Source organism: Megalobrama amblycephala, linkage group LG13, assembly GCF_018812025.1.
Source record: "Megalobrama amblycephala isolate DHTTF-2021 linkage group LG13, ASM1881202v1, whole genome shotgun sequence".
Classification (NCBI taxonomy): domain Eukaryota; kingdom Metazoa; phylum Chordata; class Actinopteri; order Cypriniformes; family Xenocyprididae; genus Megalobrama; species Megalobrama amblycephala.
In genome coordinates this window covers 11,340,076-11,359,909 of record NC_063056.1, presented here as the reverse complement: position 1 = coordinate 11,359,909, position 19,834 = coordinate 11,340,076, and the positions used below count along the sequence as shown (strand labels likewise).

The 19,834-nt window shown below is 36.4% G+C and overlaps 1 protein-coding gene across 1 annotated transcript in view; it reads left to right on the top strand.

Annotated features, from left to right (window-relative positions):
* Positions 1–562: 562 nt before the first annotated feature.
* The window catches only part of dnah5 (dynein, axonemal, heavy chain 5), a 159,621-nt gene continuing 140,349 nt past the window's right edge, over positions 563–19,834 (top strand). The window contains 1 exon segment of the mRNA XM_048152165.1: positions 563–1,039. Within this exon segment, the coding sequence (XP_048008122.1) occupies positions 947–1,039 (93 nt within the window). The 5' untranslated portion in view covers positions 563–946.

Here is a 19,834-nt window from a genome sequence, read left to right as displayed (position 1 = left end):
TTCACTGGTATATTTTTCTAAACTTAGGTCAATAGTGTAAAAAAAAAAAAAAAAAAAGATTTTAATTTTGCCTTACACACACAAGCTTGAGTAGCCTACCATTTTAAGCATTGATTATTAACATAATCTGCTTCTGGAACCCACAAGTTGTGTATATCCTATTATTGATGTGTAATTCACACGGAATACATTTATTTTATATCAAAAAGCTGTATATTCATCCACCTGCGCAAAGATGTTGTTATATATTAAACAGCACTGCAACACTGTTTCAACGTTCATCCATCTGTTCACTTACCCAATGTTACGATGTAACATGCATGAAATGGTGTGAGAACTGAAACAATTGGGCCCTCTAGTGAAAGTGCGGAGGAATTACAGTTGCACAATAGCGCCCTCTTGTTTCATGAAAAACTGCAGTAAGACACGAACTCGAGACGATTCACAATCACAGCACACGCACAACTTTCATTCGTTGATTGCACATTTCTAAAATCGGATTTATTTAAAACTTTAAATCTGATGATTTACGTTTGTGTTATAAAAATGTGCTGCGTTTTAATGATTCGCCCCCCACATTCCTGAACATAACATTGTTAACATTGCGAAAATATCTTGAGCTGTAAACATTACTAATAAAGTTTAAAGCCGGGGGAAGGGGAGTGAGATTTACGTGTGGGCTCGATTAACGGGATCAATGCAATGGAAGCGAGACCTGTTCTCTGGACTCACTGGGCCGGGGCACTTTCATTTTACCCCTAAAAACCTTACCCCTGACGTCGCCATCTCTATGGCAACTGCCAACAACAATTTATAGCTTGGTCACAGCATGGTACACACTAAAATCCTTCTGGACACCGATACTACAGCGTGGAAAAAAAACATAGTTAAGCTTTAGGATGAGATTTACAAACCTATAAAATTTTTAAAAGGTCAGTAAAAGATCATGGCTTTGAGTTACCGGACAGTGAAGTCGAACGTCAGATCCAGAGGAACTCATCAGCCCTCTGCTCCAGTGGACAACATTAAGGAGATGCAGGTCTGCTTGATTTCAGTTTGATTTCAGTCTTATCTCCTCACACATATTGTTATTATTATTATTATTATTATTATTATGTGTGTGTGTGTGTGTGTGTGTGTGTGTGTGTGTGTGTGTGTGTAATCATCTAAATAATAAAAAAAGTGAATTATGTTTTCTTTCTTTCTTTCTTTCTTTCTTTCTTTCTTTCTGAGCATACCAGACTATCTTTTTACTGGTTTTTGAAAGGCTTTGAAACAACTTGCACACTTTTATGGCTCTTAAATTAAGCTTATGGCCTACTTCTGTTTAAAATGCTGATTAATGAAGTTTGAATGAGAAAGGGGGAAAAAACAACGCATATTGAAGAACCTTTCAGGCTCCAAATAAATTAACTACATTTTTTTTTTTTTTTTTTTGCAATGTTTTACAAATCACTAGATGGCAGCAAAACTCCGTGGTAAAATTTAGACATCTTCAGACAGTGACACTCATAATTATGTAGGAATGTCCAAACGTGCAAGTACTGTGTGTAATAGGCCTACATGCAATATGATACTCACTCAATAATAGGCTATATTGTACAATGATCAATATATAATACCTTTCACATTGTCATTCAGCAAAATGTACACCATGTACATGATGGTGTACATTTTGGTGGAGAGAGAAAAAACACCAGCTAACTGACAACAAGTGTTCTGCAAATTGTGGTCTGTGCTATTTGCAACACGTTTCTGTATTGTTGTGAGTATTTGCACCGCGTTTCTACCTGTATATTGCGTATTCGCAGCACGGTTCTGTATTGCGTTGTGAGTATTTGCAGCGCGTTTCTGTATTTGGTTGCGTTGTGAGTTTTTTGCAGCACATTTCTGTATTGCACTGTATTTGCAGCCCCTTTCTGTATTGTGTCTTTGCAGCCCATTTCTGTATTGTGCTGTGAGTATTTGCAGTCCATATCCGTATTGTTTTGTGAGTATTTGCAGCGCGTTTCTGTATTTTTGTTGCATTGTGAGTTTTTTGCAGCACATTTCTGTATTGCACTGTATTTGCAGCCCCTTTCTGTATTGTGTCTTTGCAGCCCATTTCTGTATTGTGTTGTGAGTATTTGCAGCGCCTTTCTGTATTCCGTCTTTGCAGCCCCTTTCTGTATTGTGTTGTGAGAATTTGCAGCCCCTTTCTGTATTGCATTGTGAGTATTTGCAGTCCATATCCGTATTGTTTTGTGAGTATTTGCAGTGCGTTTCTGTATTTTTGTTGCATTGTGAGTTTTTTGCAGCACATTTCTGTATTGTGCTGTATTTGTAGTGCGTTTCTGTATTGTGTTGTGAGTATTTGCAGCGCATTTCTGTATTTGGTTGCATTGTATTTGTGCTGTGTTTCAATATTGTGTTGTATTTGCAGCGCATTTCTGTATTTGGTTTCACTGTGAGTATTCGCAGTGCATTTCTGTATTGCGTTGTATTTGTAGTGCGTTTCTGTATTGCATTGTATTTGCAGCTCGTTTCTGTATTGTTTTGTATTTGAAGCGCGTTTTTGTATTTGGTTGCATTGTAAGTACTTATAGTGTGTTTCTGTATTGCATTTTATTTGCAGTGAGTTTCTGGATTGCATTGTGAGTATCTTCAGCTCGTTTCTGTATTGCATTGTATTTGCAGCCCCTTTCTGTATTGCGTCTTTGTATTGTATTGCAGTGCATTTCTGTATTGCTTTGTATTTGCAGTGCGTTTCTGTATTGCATTGTATTTGCAGCCCGTTTCTGTATTGTTTTGTATTTGCAGCGAGTTTCTGTATTTGGTTGCACTGTAAGTATCTGCAGTCCGTTTCTGTATTGCGTTGTATTTGCAGCCCGTTTCTGTATTTGGCTGCATTGTAAGTTGTAGTGTGTTTCTGTATTGCATTTTATTTGCAGTGGGTTTCTGTATTGCATTGTGAGTATCTGCAGCCCGTTTCTGTATGCATTGTATTTGCACCCCGTTTCTGTATTTGGTTGCATTGTAAGTATTTGCAGCCCGTTTTTGTATTGTGTTGTATTTGCAGCGCGTTTCTGTATTGCATTGTGAGCATTTGCAGTGTGTTTCTGTATTGCGTTGTGAGTATTTGCAGCTCGTTTCTGTATTTGGTTGCATTGTAAGTATTTGCAGCCCGTTTCTGTATTGTGTTGTATTTGCAGCGTGTTTCTGTATTGCATTGAGAGCATTTACAGCTCGTTTCTGTATTTGATTGCACTGCAAGTATTTGCAGCACATTTCTGTATTGCATTGTGAATATTTGCAACGCGTTTCTTTATTGCATTGAGAGTATCTGCAGTACATGTGTTGTCAAACTGATGATGTTTTCTTAATTTGCTGGTGTTTTATATATATCGATCGGTGATCGGCCGATCAGTCTCTCTTCTTACAGATTCCGAGCCGATCCGTTTTGTTACCAGCGGTACAGGGCAGGCAATAACGTCAGCTGCGCGTTCTTGCTCTCTTCTCTGTCACGGTTTCAACGGCTCTGGGTGAAGTGACACACGCCTGCGCGGGCGCCTCCTCTTTGCTCGTCTCATTCGCTCTGGTTAAATAGTGCTTGTATTAAGCATAATTTTAGTCATTCCCGCAGGTTTCGCACTCACACCAAAAGCACGCGCACCATTATTCCATTATTCCTGAGCCCATGTAGTGATTTCCATTAGCATTCATGTATGTGATGCAGTGCCATCTAAGGGCCCGAAGATAACGGGCATCCAGTATGGTTTTCCGGCCTTGAACCTTATGCACAGAGATTGTTCCAGATTCTCTGAATCTTTGGATGAGATTATGCACTGTAGATGATGATAACTTCAAACTCTTTGCAATTTTTCTCTGAGAAACTCCTTTCTGATATTGCTCCACTATTTTTCGCTGCAGCATTGGGGGAATTGGTGATCCTCTGCCCATCTTGACTTCTGAGAGACACTGCCACTCTGAGAGGCTCTTTTTATACCCAATCATGTTGCCAATTGACCTAATAAGTTGCAAATTGGTCCTCCAGCTGTTCCTATATGTACATTTAACTTTTCTGGCCTCTCATTGCTACCTGTCCCAACTTTTTTGGAATGTGTAGCTCTCGTGAAATCCAAAATGAGCCAATATTTGGCATGACATTTAAAATGTCTCACTTTCAACATTCTATTGTGAATAAAATATAGGTTTATGAGATTTGTAAATTATTGCATTCCTTTTTTATTGACAATTTGTACAGTGTCCCAACTTTTTTGGCAGAGCTCTCTCTCTCTTGACCACTGAAGAAAAAAATGACACAATAGAGGCAATTGACAGTACAGAGCTGTAAAATCAATGTGGACAGCATATAGCTAAGATAATCTGGTTTTAGAAGAATGATATTTATACACTACAGTATGGCCAAAAGTGTACTGCAGCACACTACTGTTTTATCTAGAATGTCACTGTATGATGGAACATTAAGATATGTTTTCACTGGAATTACTGGAAGAGCCAACACACTCTCATTGCAATTCATAACTATTTTACATTTTCGAAAATTGGTGGTGAATTTTTCCTTTTTTGTCCCGTTTTTTTTTTTTTTTTTTTTTTTTTTTTTTTTTTTTTTTGACAAATTGTAGAAATTCATAAAAAAATGAAATAGTTATGTTTTTTGTGGGTTATTATTAAAAATATTAATTGAAATATTATGTTAATGTAGGCTTAACAGTGACAGACAGAATGAGAGCAGAATGAGAGTACCTGTTAATTTTAGGTACAACACCAATATGTTGCCCAATACGAATGCCCAAGCATCAGCCCAAATGCATAATGGGATTTCTGGTATAGAAGCTTTGTATTCAGAGAGCAAGTTTTCCTAAATGACAAATCACCTTTGATTTCCTACAGTTGTGCAGTTAGCGGTATCTTAGAAAGATCGATTTTGATGTAAATGTTCTTTAACCTTGTTCTTGTTTGTGCTGATGATAAGCATTATTGGTTTTTGCACTTGCACAAAAGTTTTTCTTTAAGAGAAGGTCTAAGTGTGGCCTTTAATGAGACCTAGAGCCTGAGTCAGTACTTCTGGATAATAAGTGGACTGGACTCTGCCTGTGTGTGTGTGTGAGTAAAAGTGTGTGTGATGGGGTTCACTTGTGTGTTCTCTACTTGGAGAGCCAGCTTGCAGATCCTCTGCATAATTCAGCAGGAGGCTCTTCTTACACAAGCCCCTAGTAATAGGAAGATCCAGTTAAAAAAAAATAAAAAATCAGTCATAGCCACTGTGAAATATTGATGACCTAACTGCTTTTAAATGCAAACCTTCACAATCATTTTCCTGGTATCAAACACTCAGACTGACACACAGTCTTCTGTGATCATGAATGGATAGTACCGTATGAGTTTGATGGCTCTCAACTGGTCGTTGTATGTGGAATGGCAGGCACTGGGTTCAGAAAGCAATGAATTATTACCGACTTAGTGTTTGCAGAAATCTTTTGAACCCTCGCTGAAAAAGCTTTTTAACTGTCTTTAAAGAGATTAATTACTCACCCTCATGTTATTCCAAACCCATAAGACTTTCGTTCATCTTCTGAATATAATTAAGAAATTTCTAATGAAATCTGAGTGATTTTTGTCCTTCCATTCAATACAATATGTTCATCGTATAAAGCGATCATGTCCCCTCAGAAAATTTGGACTAAAGCACTTGATTCATATGGATTAGTTTTACGATCTTTTTATGAACCTTTTTTAAGCGTCAAAGTGTCAGTTACGTAGCTGTCAAAGGAGGGACAGAAGAATTTTCATTTGTGTTCAAAAGATGAACGAAAGTCTTACAGTATATGTTTGGAATAAAATAAGGTTGAGTAAATGATGACAGAATTTTCATTTTTGGGTGAACTATCCCTTTAATGCTGTCACTTCAGGTACTACTGTCATCCTCTGGACTTTTGACAAGGGCAGTTGACTTGCTAATATCAAATTTTTTGTTAACACTGTGACTATACCGGACGCAACAGTTGTCACACCGCACCACAACAGCTCGAGGCTATCTACACTGGACACAACAAAGCGACCGTTGCAAAACCATCGCTGTGTCTGAAATCAAATATTTCCCTACTATATAGTATGTGAAAAACAGTATGCCAAAAGTGTAGCATGTCTAAATACATAGTAGTTTGTGTGTAAATGTATGTTTTTGACCAAAGTTTCCATTTTGGATGTCATTTAGTGAGAAATTACTATTGTAGTAATTAAATATTCACTTAGTTATCACCAAAGCTTGCGCTATTTTGATGTAGATTATTAGATCAACCAGTTTCATAAGGTACCTTTACGTATCCTACCAGCCTCAGTTGCATCCATTCATAAATCCATTCATAAATCCACACCCATGGGCTCATGGGATAGCATACTTTACTATGCTGCATCTGAAAGCTTAGGCAACTGACTTGTTGCCCCGCTGCTTTATCAGGCAATGACTTTGCAGGCAGTGTTTGCACACAATGACGGATGTAGTATGTCAAATTTCATTCATACCACTTACATTCATACTATATAGAAATAGAACGTATTTTTTAAAGTAAATTCAGATAGTACCTACTCAGACCGTACGTAGTTTCGGACGCAGTGCATTTGTTCTTTGTGTCAGAAGTAGCGCAAGGCAAGCACTTGCCTACTTCAGAAATTGAACATTTCATACCTCTTGACAAGAGCATATGCTGTTCTTTTTTCTTTTTTTTTCTGACCAAATTCATGCGGTATGGTGAGAGTGAGGTGACAAGGACACTCGCAAAGTTTGTCAAAGCATTGCAGAGATACAGACTAAACAGTCATTTTGGCATCAAGCCTCTTATTCGTTGCTGTAGTATATGAAAATGGTTTTGTCTATCAACACGAAATCCATAGCTTTTTGCTGGCATGGTCTGAAGATGATACCATTCGATTTTGGTGAAAATTGGACCAACTGTCTGGTGGAGAGAAAGTGGTGGAGAGGAAGTTTTGCTGACTTTGGCAAAATTGGCATCAATGTGCTCAGCATGACCCATGGAATAAGTTAAGACCAGTTTCATTACAATAGGCCACATTTATATAAAGCTATTATCATTTATTTTTTTTTATTTCATTACAACATTTGACCACAACATTTGTCTGAAGGCCTTTTGAGTACCTTCAGAGCATGGTGCCGATGGTTTGTAATGGTACACCAATCCATTCATAAAATATAGCATTTTATATCATAATACTGTATTGTAGTTAATGGCAATTACATGTTTTGTTCAATTATAATGCCACCAAGAGGCACAATCCCACCGCTTTTTGTATGTGTCCTCAGAGTGAGCCCATACATATGTGTGTCAAATTTGGTAAAAATATCTCATTTTGTTTTGGAGTTATAGACATTTATATGTATGAGAACATAAAAAATGACCCATGGATGACTTTGTTTTGATTTTTTGCCACTTCCTATCAAAATTTTGACTAGTGATCGACCGATATTGATTTTTTATAACCGATACCGATACCGATTATTTGCATGTTTATGTACCCGATAACCGATATGCAGAACCGATATTTATTTACTGTTATACTTCTGTTTTTGACAATTATTACAACACAAATGAGCTGAACAAACCATTTTATTTATAACAATCACTCCCTCCTTGCATACAAAAAAAAAAAATTTATATTTATACACAAATAAATAGAGGGGTCTGAGTCCAAAAAATTAAAGTGCAATTAACTAAATAATGGTTATGTAGTAAATCAAATGATTATATAATCTAGGGTGTTCAAACGAGATAATCTTGTCAAAAATTTCATGCAGTGGCCGTGCTTGAGGCTTCCTGATCATCAACCCATTCAGGTGCTGAGCAATATGAACGAACTTTTTTTTCCGAGACTATATAAAGTTAAACAGCACTTGTCAGTTGGCATTTTATGATCTAAATTTAATCTAACGTTAAATCATGAAATGCCAACTGACAAAGTGCTGTTTGACTATAACTTAATCAACCGCGATCGCGCATGGAGATAATAAATAATTAATTTCCACAAAGCGGTAGGCTATATTTATATGTGTATTAGCGAAATAATTGTTATGTAGTAAATGATAATATAATCTAGGGTGTTTAAACAAGATAATCTTGTCAAAAGTTTCATTCAGTGGCCGTGCTTAAGCCTCCTGATCATCTGTCAGTTGCTAAGCAATATGAACGAACTTTTTCTTCTAGACTAATGGCGAGCAAATACAACAGATCGAGAATTAAATTCAGCGCTTTTATTTTCAACATGCACTCATTCATGTCTGTTTTATTTAATTCATGTAAAGTTACGTCTTTATTGGGGCAGGACATGACGAATTACACTACGTGACTCAATGAGTTCGTCTCAATTGTTTAGAAACATGCTGCATAAATTAACTATCAGGAATTTATGTCTCAGATCTCATTTGTGCATATCTGTTATGTTAAATAAAGTTGATTAATTAAAGCAAACCAAGTAGAACATATACTTTACCTGTGCACTGAGTTGTTGTTGACTGATCTCCTCAGACGCCCGGGCTGCAATGGCGGAAATCTCAAAACGGCCACAAGATGGCGCCGTAAATCGGCGAATCCGATATTACAAAACCGATACCCGATTATGGAAAAATGCTTAAATATCGGGAAAAATATCGGTAAACAGATATATCGGTCGATCACTAATTTTGACATTTGGTCTTATACATGTTGTAAATAAACTAAGGTTCAGTGTTTCCTGCACTGGATTCATCTCTGTCAGACTAACGGTTTCGAAGATATTCACAAAAGTTTTTTAAGCTCTGAATCACCACGTCGCACAAACCATAAGGCGAAACCTAGCATGTTTGGTATCATTGGTCATGTCAGGATTCAGGAGTCTAAGGAGATGACTCCTTGTGAAAATAAGTCAATTACATCCAAAGTTTCTCAACTAGGTGGTGCTGCTCCGAAACTTCTCAGGCGTCTTCAGTGCATCGTTCTGATGACCCAAACCGAGTTTCGTAACGATACGCTAATGCATTCATAAAATAACGCATTTTCATACAAAATTCAAAATGGCCGATATGGAAAAATTGGATATCATTCGAATCAGCATGACGCCTCAAATCTAACGAGACCACATGATTTTTGGACAAACCTATCAGAAATTATAAGCAAAAATAGCCATTTTTTTGTATCTCCGGACAAGTAGGTGGCACTGCGGCGAAACACTGCATGTTGCCTCTGGTCAGGCTTGTGATGACATGTACCAGGTTTGGTCTGAATATAATAAAGCGTTGCGGAGATATAGCATTGAGTCCTATTTGGGGTGCTCTACATTAAATTTGCGTGTTATTCAAGAATGGTTGGGTTAATCACAAAGCATTTAGTAACTTTTTGCCAGCATGGTCTGAACATGATCTGATTCAATTTTTATGAAAATTGCACAAAGTGTCTAGGACGAGTTCGAAAAAGTAGTTTTTTTGCTAAATTCAACATGGCGGACAAATTATCATTACGCAAAATGAAGTCATAAGGTGTAATCGAATCGGCTTGAGCCAAGGAATTTTGTTTCTTACTCTTATGATTCAAAAGTTATTAGCATAAACATGAGTGAAACTTTGGACAGGTGGTGGTACTAGAGAGATCGAGTTAGAGACTCCAAATTTGCTATGGGCACATTGCAGAATGTCCTCTATCATTGTGCTAAATTTCACAACTTTCCCGCATATGGTTTTATGGGCTGCCATAAACTTTAATGGCGGAAGAATAATAATAAGAACAATAACGATAACAATAGGTGCCTACGCACCTTTGGTGCTTGGCCCCTAATAATAATTGAACAGTGTCAGTGTTGCAAAGTTAACAAATTATGAAAGTTTGCATGGACAGTTATTCACATTTTCTATAGATAATGTAAGAATGCTTATAGTTTATTTATTTATTATATATATATATATATATATATATATATATATATATATATATATATATAATTTTTTTTTTTTTTTTTTCATTGATATGAAGCAATGCTTAGATATATATGATAGTAACCTGAAGTTAATGTTTTTACAATTGTACTTATTACTTATTTCCTGTAGCTTTTAAATAATAAAGTCCTAGTTTCTATCTGATTAGAATACAGTTCATTCACATTCATGAGCCTGTGAGTCAGTTCAACAAGATGTGAATGGTCAAGTGTTACCGGGGCAATCCACAGATGCCTCTTCACAATACGAATGAATAGCTGACTTGTATTGTCATTCTCACTGATGAATAAAGTGGTGTGGAGGTGTAAATATTGCCTCTCATCCTTCCGAGGCCTGAAGTTCTGTCTGTAACTGTAGACTTAACAACAATGGCCTATTTAGCTTCATAGTTGACATCTGAGAAGGTCCAAGACCTCCTCTGTTAACCAAACAAAGGACAGGTGATCACCCAACACCAAAGGACTAGATAAAGAGCCAATGAAGGGTACAACAATAGTTTAGTTCTTTAACATACCACACAGCTCTCATGCAGTGTTAAACTGGAAATTATTTCAGCACTTGGCTGAACTCAGGGTCAAAATGCTGCCTCGTACACCCGACTTGCAAAACAAGGTAAGATGAAACTTTGCTTCTCATGTTTGCAGTCTTTCAAATATCACAACAGAACAACATTCATAGTTAAAAGTGGCATGACATATATGTTTAACAATTTTCTCTTTCCAATTTATGAACTTTTTAATTAATGGTAACAAACCAAGCAGAAACAAATTACACTGAAGGCATTAAACTTCTCAAAAGAGTTGAGAGTTCCTTATTTGGAAAGGTTGTCATGGTTTTCTTGTCTTTCATAATGGAAAATGAATCTTTATTGATCTGATAGGTTTTAGTTAAATTCTGTGCCAAATTCATGATGAGATTATTCATACAGTTGTTTATTTTCTATAATCACTTTTTTTTAAAGTATTGAGTGAAAAAGTTAATTTCATATTTAGTCAGTTTTATTATTTTTTTTGGCTGTTTAAAAAGCAGCAATAAAATTCAATTGAAAATCAACTGCAAAGCAGTGCATGTAAAGTGCATTTAGGGTTCTTTGTTTTTTGTTTTAACTTTTCTTCCATTGTGGCACTTCATGATCACACAATTCAGAATATTCAGAATTCACAAGATCTCAGAAGACATTGAATGATTATGTTCTGTTTGCTCTGAATTCACTTGAACATGAGTGGCACACCACTCTGTGTTGGCATGAACTGTCACAATCGTTTGCAGATTGATGCTCATCTGGAAAATCTTCCTTCTCTATCTTTTTATTTGTCTTGTGTGTTGTGTTGCTAGGTCACGGCTGGCGTTCAGGCCTTATCATTTATTTCCAGTTGTTTTGGCAGTCATGGTTGAGGTAGCACTGGTCTGGTCATTCCCACGCTAGCTGACTGCTCCCATTAACTCTACAGGTCAATTGCAATGTATGCGTCTTCTTGCCCGGGCTTGTTGGCCCCTGTTTGCTGCACTATAAATCTTCATCCTTTTCATCCAGATGGCTTCACTGGACTTCAGAGCCTGTTACCTGTGACATTTAAAACTTAAATATGTTTCTTTGGCAGTGGTAAGTCAAAGGTGATTGGTTAAGTACGAAAGAAGTAATTTATCTCACAGTTTTGTCCAAAGCAACAGCACACTTTAGAGACATACAGTAGATCTCTTGTAGCAACAAGAGGTTAAGGCATTTCATGTATTAATCGCTTTTTTAATGTGTGAATAGTTTGTAAGAAAACATAAAAAAAGTGACCTTCCCCGACTATGAAAGCCTGTAGAATGATTTTTATGTAAAGGATTCGGAGTCAGTACATTTCAAAAGGATGTGACGGTTATGCACGCTCCTGAGAGCCTCTCTTCTGTTCAATGACACATGAAATGAATGCTTATACAATGCTAAGGATAATGCCGACAGAGCTATTCTGTATTGTGATATTAGTGTCATGCAAAGAAAAGGGCAAATTAATTCAAACTATACTCCCACATAGCCATATACTTTATAATCAAACATTAAATTGTAATTTTAATTACCTCATCTGTTGACACAATATGTTGACACAGCAGCATGAATGTTCGAGCACAAGCAATAAGTTGCTGGCTGCAGTTCACTTAAAGGGTTAGTTCACCCAAAAATGACAATTCTGTCATTAATTACTCACCCCATGTCGTTCCACACCCGTAAGACCTTTGTTTATCTTCGTTTATCTTTTGTCAACTTCTGTGGCTTTAAAGGATTAGTTCACTTTCAAATAAAAATTTCCTGATAATTTACTCACCCCCATGTCAACCAAGATGCCCATGTCCTTCTCTCTTCAGTCGAAAAGAAATTAAGGTTTTTGATGAAAACATTCATTCATGGCCTCCAAACGGTTGAAGGTCAAAATTACAGTTTCATTGCAGCTTCAAAGCGTTCTACACAATCCCAGATGAGAAATAAGGGTCTTATCTGGAGAAACCATCACTCATTTAAAAAAAAAAAAAAAAAATACAATTTTATACATTTTAACCATAAATGCTCATCTTGAACTAGCTCTTTTCTTCTTCTTCTCTATTAGAATTCCAGCAGTGTAGACACTGCTAAGTGTATTACTGCCCTCCTCAGGTCAAAGTTTGAACTAAATTGTCATATACAATATGCTAGTGCAAGTATATAACAATTAGTTCAAACTTTGACCTGTGGAGGGCAGTAATACACTTAGCATTGTCTACACTGCCGGAATTCTAATAAAGAAGAAGAAGAAGAAGAAGAGAGCTATTTCAAGATGAGCATTTATAGAACGCTTTGAAGCTGCACTGAAACTGTAATTTTGACCTTCAACCATCTGGAGGCCATTGAAGTCCACTATATGGAGAAAAATCCTGGAATGTTTTCATCAAAAACCTTAATTTCTTTTCCACTGAAGAAAGAAAGACCTGGACATCTTGAATGACATGGGGGTGAGTAAATTATCAGGAAATTTTAATTTGAAAGTGAACTAATCCTTTAACATTGGAGAAAGTGTAACAGTCAACTTGGATCATGTATGCCTCATAAAACAATCACATTATATAGGCTTGATGTCATTGAATCACTTCATGGGTCTTATGACTTTATTAGTGTGACTGTTGGCAGATTCTAAATAAATGAGTAGTGCCGTAAACTGAATATTATTTGTCATAATATTGTCTGTGACTTCTCATATAAAAACAGCATTTTGTCATTTTAAACTTCAAATATAGATCACTCCAAAATAAATATTTAATGGCAAACATGTTTGTGGACATCAATTCATTATGTGATAAACAAAAGCAATTTATTCAGCATACTGAAACCTCTCCTCCTATGACATCCATTAAAAAAAAAATGCCTCTTGTCTCCAGTGCATTACGCTTTTTTTCTAACCTTGGAGGCTCGCCTTAAAGAGACTCTGCATATAGTGTCTCACTTAAAGGATTAGTTCACTTTTAAATAAACTTTTGCTGATAATTTACTCACCCCCATGTCATCCAAGATGTCCATGTCTTTCTTTCTTCAGTCGAAAAGAAATGAAAGTTTTTGATGTAAACATTCTAGGATTTTTCTCCATATCATTCATTTCAATGGGCACCAAACGGTTGAAGGTCCAAATGGCAGCTTCAGTGCAGCTTCAAAGGGCTTTAAACGACACCAGACGATACCAGACGATGAATAAGGGTCTTATCTAGCGAAACGATCGGTCATTTAAAAAAAAAATAAAAAAGTTTAAGTTTTATAAGCACAAATGCTGGCTTTGCTCTTTTCTCCGATGCGCGTTCGTGACGTCACGTAATACGCAATTACGTTGAAAAGGTCACGGTTGACATAGGCGTAGCAACCACAGTTTCATTAGCTCAGGATTGTGTATAGGAAATCTCTGAAAAGTCACAAATTTCTGTCCTGACAAAAATCTTTTAGGCTTTCTAATATTAAAACACCCAGGATACGCACACCTTTCAAGCGTGAGTTTAAAATATTCTAACTGACCGCCAGAGTGAGTTTTTTTTTTAACCCTTATTTTAGAACGTTTGCCCTTATTGTTTCCATGGCGATGCGTGCGTGTCACGAGCGCTGAACGTAGCCACAATAACACTGTATGATAGATGGATCACTATTATTTTGTTTTTCCTTTTTTATTTAAAATATTGCATGTCTTCAACTATATGATATTCCGATTCTCAAATGTGTGTGAGTGAGTGTGTTTTGTCGTTTAAAAACCTTTATAAATGATCTTTATCTTGATCTATAATGCGAGATGGGCGCCGCCATCTTAGTTTGCACTGCAGTTCACAGAGTTCTGTCAGTCTGATTTACAGCAGGTGAATACATCAGTTTCTCCTGAAATATATGCAAGCAAGTGGCTGGTGAACTGGAAGAATAAGAGAGTAAACTTTATAGTTACTTAGGCCCATTATTTGTGTCTGATATGAATAATTGTCGGCAAATTATATTTGAATTCACTGTTTATTGATGCTTCTACTGACGTCTGACATCAGTGTGTATTTTATAAACTCCAAATGTATTGTTTAATGGTGCTTATGCATATTTAAATGTCTGAAACCTTAAAAGAAACATTATGTGGCTGAAAACACTGCATAGCTGTGATGACAAGAGAGCGCGCATCCGTCTCGCAGCCAGAGTGCGAAAGCACAGTTTGAATCTAGCAGTTATGTGACGTCGCTGAACATTCTAAATCCCATATGTGGAACCGTATGCCCAGGGGCACAGAAATAAACATCCCATATGTGGGAACGTACCGCTCAAAGGGTTAAACAATAAACTGACACAAAGACATTTGAATATGTGTATACGATCCTCCTTCCGCACATTTGTAATGTAAACACTGACTCGATACTTCCGCCTACGTCAACCGTGACCTTTTCAACATAATTGCGTTTTACGCAGTGGCGGAGCCAGGATTTTTTCATGGGGTGGCCAGGCAGGGGCCAGCAACCAGTCCGGGGTGGCACCGAAATATCTATAATTTCAATATAAAAATGAGTCTGACTATAATGTACTGGACTGTGCTTACAACACAACTGAATACAGTTAATTTGTACTTAATTGTAATTGAGATAGTGAATTAGATCATGGAATGCTGAGTGAATTTGACCTTTTTTTGTTGTTGTTGTAATCATTCCTCACTTGCAGGCATATTAATACAGGGGCTCACATTATTGCTAAATTTCAACTTGTTCAGTCAGTTCTGGTTCTCAAAACCCCCAATAGCTTGTTCTCCATTGTTGCATCTCCATGGATGAGACATGCAGATAACTACATACTGATTATTCAACCTTCATTTAATTTTATGTATAATCAATGAACTTCAACAATTCTGAGTTTGTCTGTTTCAAAAAGTAACCAAAAGAGTAAACACTGAATGTTTAACTTTCTATATTGTCAAAATAAATAATTGCAACAGTTCTATCATACCTAAATTAAACTCAGTACGAAGCAAAAAAAAAAGTGTTCTCTTTTGAATTTCCATTTGCTGACAAGGAAGCAGAAGTCAACAGCACATAAATGCCATAATGTAAAATTAATTGTGCATTTAAATGTGATATTTTTGTTTGTACTTTATTAATTTACAAAATTAGCATACAAATGCAGTTCTCACATTTATTTATGCATTAAAAATTTACATATCAGCTTGTGCCTTATAATTTGTGATCTCACATATATTAGAATATTTTAGTCCAGAGACATGTGACGCATATATATCTCAAATAGACCTACATACATGCATGCACAGTTTTAACGCAGCTTTAATCGCTTTTGGTTATGTCGTGACTTAATAGACGACAGAACTATGACGTTGCATGCTCGTAGTTTCTTTTGCGCTTTATTTATGGTGAGTAATATACAGTGCGCCATATTTGTGCGTGATTGAAAAGTGTGCGGTCTTGCAACCCACCAGCTGATAAACATTTACGTAAGCTATAATGTTATTGTTCGCTGTTCACTGCTGTTCTGCTGAAGCTCATTTGGCACCTGTATCATTTCCGCACGTGTTTGATTTGCGCCTGGCACTGAGGCGAAGTTGGAGTGCGCGTCTGAAAAGTCTACCGTTTTTGTGGTCTTAAAGAGACGGTTCTGCGTTTAAATAAACGCAATTCTTGTTATCAAAAAAAGTAGACAGAAACAGCAGTTGTGAGCGGGGTGGCCAAAGGGTGGCCAAGCTTAGGCCAAGGGTGGCCACGGCCACCCCTGGCCACCCCCTGGCTCCGCCCCTGGTATTACGTGACCTCACAAATGCGCATCGGAGAAAAGAGCAAGGCCAGCATTTGTGCTTATAAAACTTAAACTTTTTTATTATTTTTTTTAAATGACCAATCGTTTCGCTAGATAAGACCCTTATTCATCGTCTGGTATCGTCTGGTGTCGTTTAAAGCTCTTTGAAGCTGCACTGAAACTGCCATTTGGACCTTCAACCGTTTGGTGCCCATTGAAATGAATGATATGGAGAAAAATCCTAGAATGTTTACATCAAAAACCTTCATTTCTTTTCGACTGAAGAAAGCAAGACATGGACATCTTGGATGACATAGGGGTGAGTAAATTATCAGCAAAAGTTTATTTAAAAGTGGAGTAATCCTTTAAGTTTCAAACCATATAGTTGAAGATGTTTTGATGCCACAGATTGCAAAATATAATGATACCTTTGTGAGGAACCACCTTCCTAAATTGAAAAAAAAAAAAAAAAAAGGCACACCATGAAGCCGGTTTAGGTGTATAGCCAGGTATATTTCAGTTTAGTTTGTGCTAAACCTGGGTTTTAGGCACCATGAGGGTTTTAGGCACCTTGGTTTTTGGCTTGTAACAGTGTTCATCGCCATAGTAACTTATTCTCCTTGGCTAACCTACTATAATTATTTAATTATAATTATAATAATTTATAATAATAATTTATAATTATATTTATATTTGTATAATCTTTATACCCTGAATCCATTACACATCAGCAAATTTTTTGTTTAATTTTAGTTTAATAAGTAATATATATACAATCATTTAGTACAAATAAATGTAATTTTATACAGATAATATGTAATATAAATATATGCTTTAGAATTGATAGATAAAGCTTTAAAACTGATTATGTGAGGTGAGCTTACATGTTTGAGTCTCTGTATATAGCTTCTAACTATGAGCTAACTTTCACTTGCACTGATATAGCAAACTATTTTCTTGTAGTTGTCCTCTTTCATGGACAAGTCTTTTCTTCTTGCTGTGTAAATGCATTCTATAAATTATAACTTTTACAATTTATTTTATTCCATATTGTAATATTTTTTGTACATATTTTACACATTTTCTTATATGGGCCCCCATCAGCCATCGTGCTGTCATTATACCAACGCAAATGCCATAACACTGCAAGATCTCCGGTGATATGAAATGCAAAGACTGCAAAAGCTGATACGACAAAAAGTGATGTGTTTGCATGTATGAGAATGCTGACGAAGACATGCTGCTTGTTGCAGGCTGCATCTGTCATTTAATTTGCATGTGATTATGTTTGTATCATACTGACATATCTCATAATAATAAGCAACAGTTGCCAATGCTTAATATATGCTTTTCATATTTGTGGCTACTAGACCTGAAATGCTGATTGTGTCCAGTAAGGGAGACATCTAAATGATGTAGTGTTTAGGCTTGTAAATGGTATTCAAAGCAAGCTCACCATTACCAAGATAAAATGCATGAAAATTTTAGTGCTAAGCTGAGCTCCTACCAGCCACCTCTGCAGCAGAAGAGTGGTAGAGGAGAAAAGCATGGGGACAGTACGATGTCAAGGAGATTAAAAGGGCTGAATGCTGGTATCTGTCTTCCAGATGGTTATTTATGTCTCCGAGGCACCTATCTCACTGCAGTCTCTTAAACAATGTTGTAAAAGGAACAACTTTGTGACACCAATAGGAAACCTGAGATGATCAAGGGCTGCGAAGGCATAAGATATATTAAGAAATTTAATTAAGGACATATTAATTAGATATTGTATCATTTGTCAATAAATGAACAAAAGATTCAAATTCTTACAATTAATCAATGCATTCATTTAGAATAACGAGACACTATAGGGCTGTTTACAATCACATTTTATGAGACATAAAGAGAGGTGGCACAGAAGCTGCACCTGAAGTGGCATTAATGCAGCTCAGAGGTGTCATGAATGCATTTTCACTTATTTTTTTTTACAAATAAGTAATGCTATGAGATTTGTTTTCTTAATGTCTCTTAATTAGTGAATCATTGAGGGAACTTGTTCATTCAAACAGCTGATTTAATTCAGGAATGAACTGTGACTGTCTTTATGACTGATTCACCAGTTTCTTTCAATATGCGTGGAACAAAAAAGCAGCACAGGCAACGGTTCTACCGTAGCTTTGTTTTGAACTTGATAATATTTACAATATTTTGTCTGAAGTGTAATTTGTGATATTAACTTATTATTTATTGAACTGTTGTATAAAATCAATGTCGTGTTTGTTTAACTACAGTATATCATATGATATGAATATACAATTAAAAATTCATACTGGGACATTTTTTTTTTTTTTTTTTTTGCCCCTACATCTTGAATTTTGGAGTCATTCCAACTGCATTCTAATTAGCTACATCACAGAATGAATGCATGGACTCTCAAGGCATGTTTTTGTTTGGTTTATGAGTGACATGCTCGGATGCACATCATTTAAACAACAATTATGATAATATTCAAGAAAAGGTTCTATATAGAACCTTAAAGGTGGTACAGAGGATGTTTTCGTCGACTGAGTTTTTTAAATGAGCGCATGCGGAAGAACAACCCCCCTCCTTCAGTGTTTGTTTACCACCGGCATTCGCTGTGTTATTAAGCCGGGCACACATTTAACGACTAGCTAAAACATTCTAAGACTGTGCTCAACATACAGCGATTGTTTCCTGCTCCTGAAGCAGATTTATATACTTTCACAAGGGATTTGAACACCGACTGTAATCGCAGACTGAACGCAACTGGCTCTGACTGGACGCGTTTGAGCGCGATTAGTCATAAGTATCAATTTACATTCATAATCGACCTTACAATCGTTAAGTGTGTGTGCGACCTAAAGCTGTGGATTCATTATGTCGAACTCACCGCAGGTGACTCATAATCTGCAGTTGTTACTCCTGTCTCCTGACAAAAACATTGCATGCGGAGTGTGGAAAGTTACTAGAGCGCGCAGCCGCGCGTCTCTCACAAGGAACGTCATGGCAGTGATTGACAAGCCAGAGGGCCAATCGTTTACGCGATGATCGCGTAAACCATAGGCTGATGTTTTTAAGTCCCTATCTCGTGCACAGACGATGTATATTAATATTATTCCTTTCAGTGCACCTAATAAATAGTCTTTCATCAGTTAGTAAAGACAGTTTCAAGTAATATTGCAAAAATGTATAAAACAAAACATCCTCTGTACCACCTTTAAAGGGTTCTGTCAGGCATTTCATATATAGAGCCTTTTATGGGGTTCCCATCATGGAATCTTATGGATTTAGTTTTGATTCGTTTTTGATTTAGTTTGTTTAGTTTTGATCTAGGATTAATTTTTAATGTTCATTAAATTTTATGAATTAAACAGCTTGTAACCATACATTATCACTAGAAAAAAATGAAACAACCCATTAAACATGAAAGTATTATGCAATAATTTGAGACTTTTCATCATATATAGAACCTTTTTGGCAAGTGAAAGTGCTTAAAAAAGTGCTGTATCATGTTAAAGGATTAGTTCAGTTTAAAATGAAGATTTACTGACTCTCAAGCCATCCTATAGGTGTATATGACTTTCTTCTTTCTG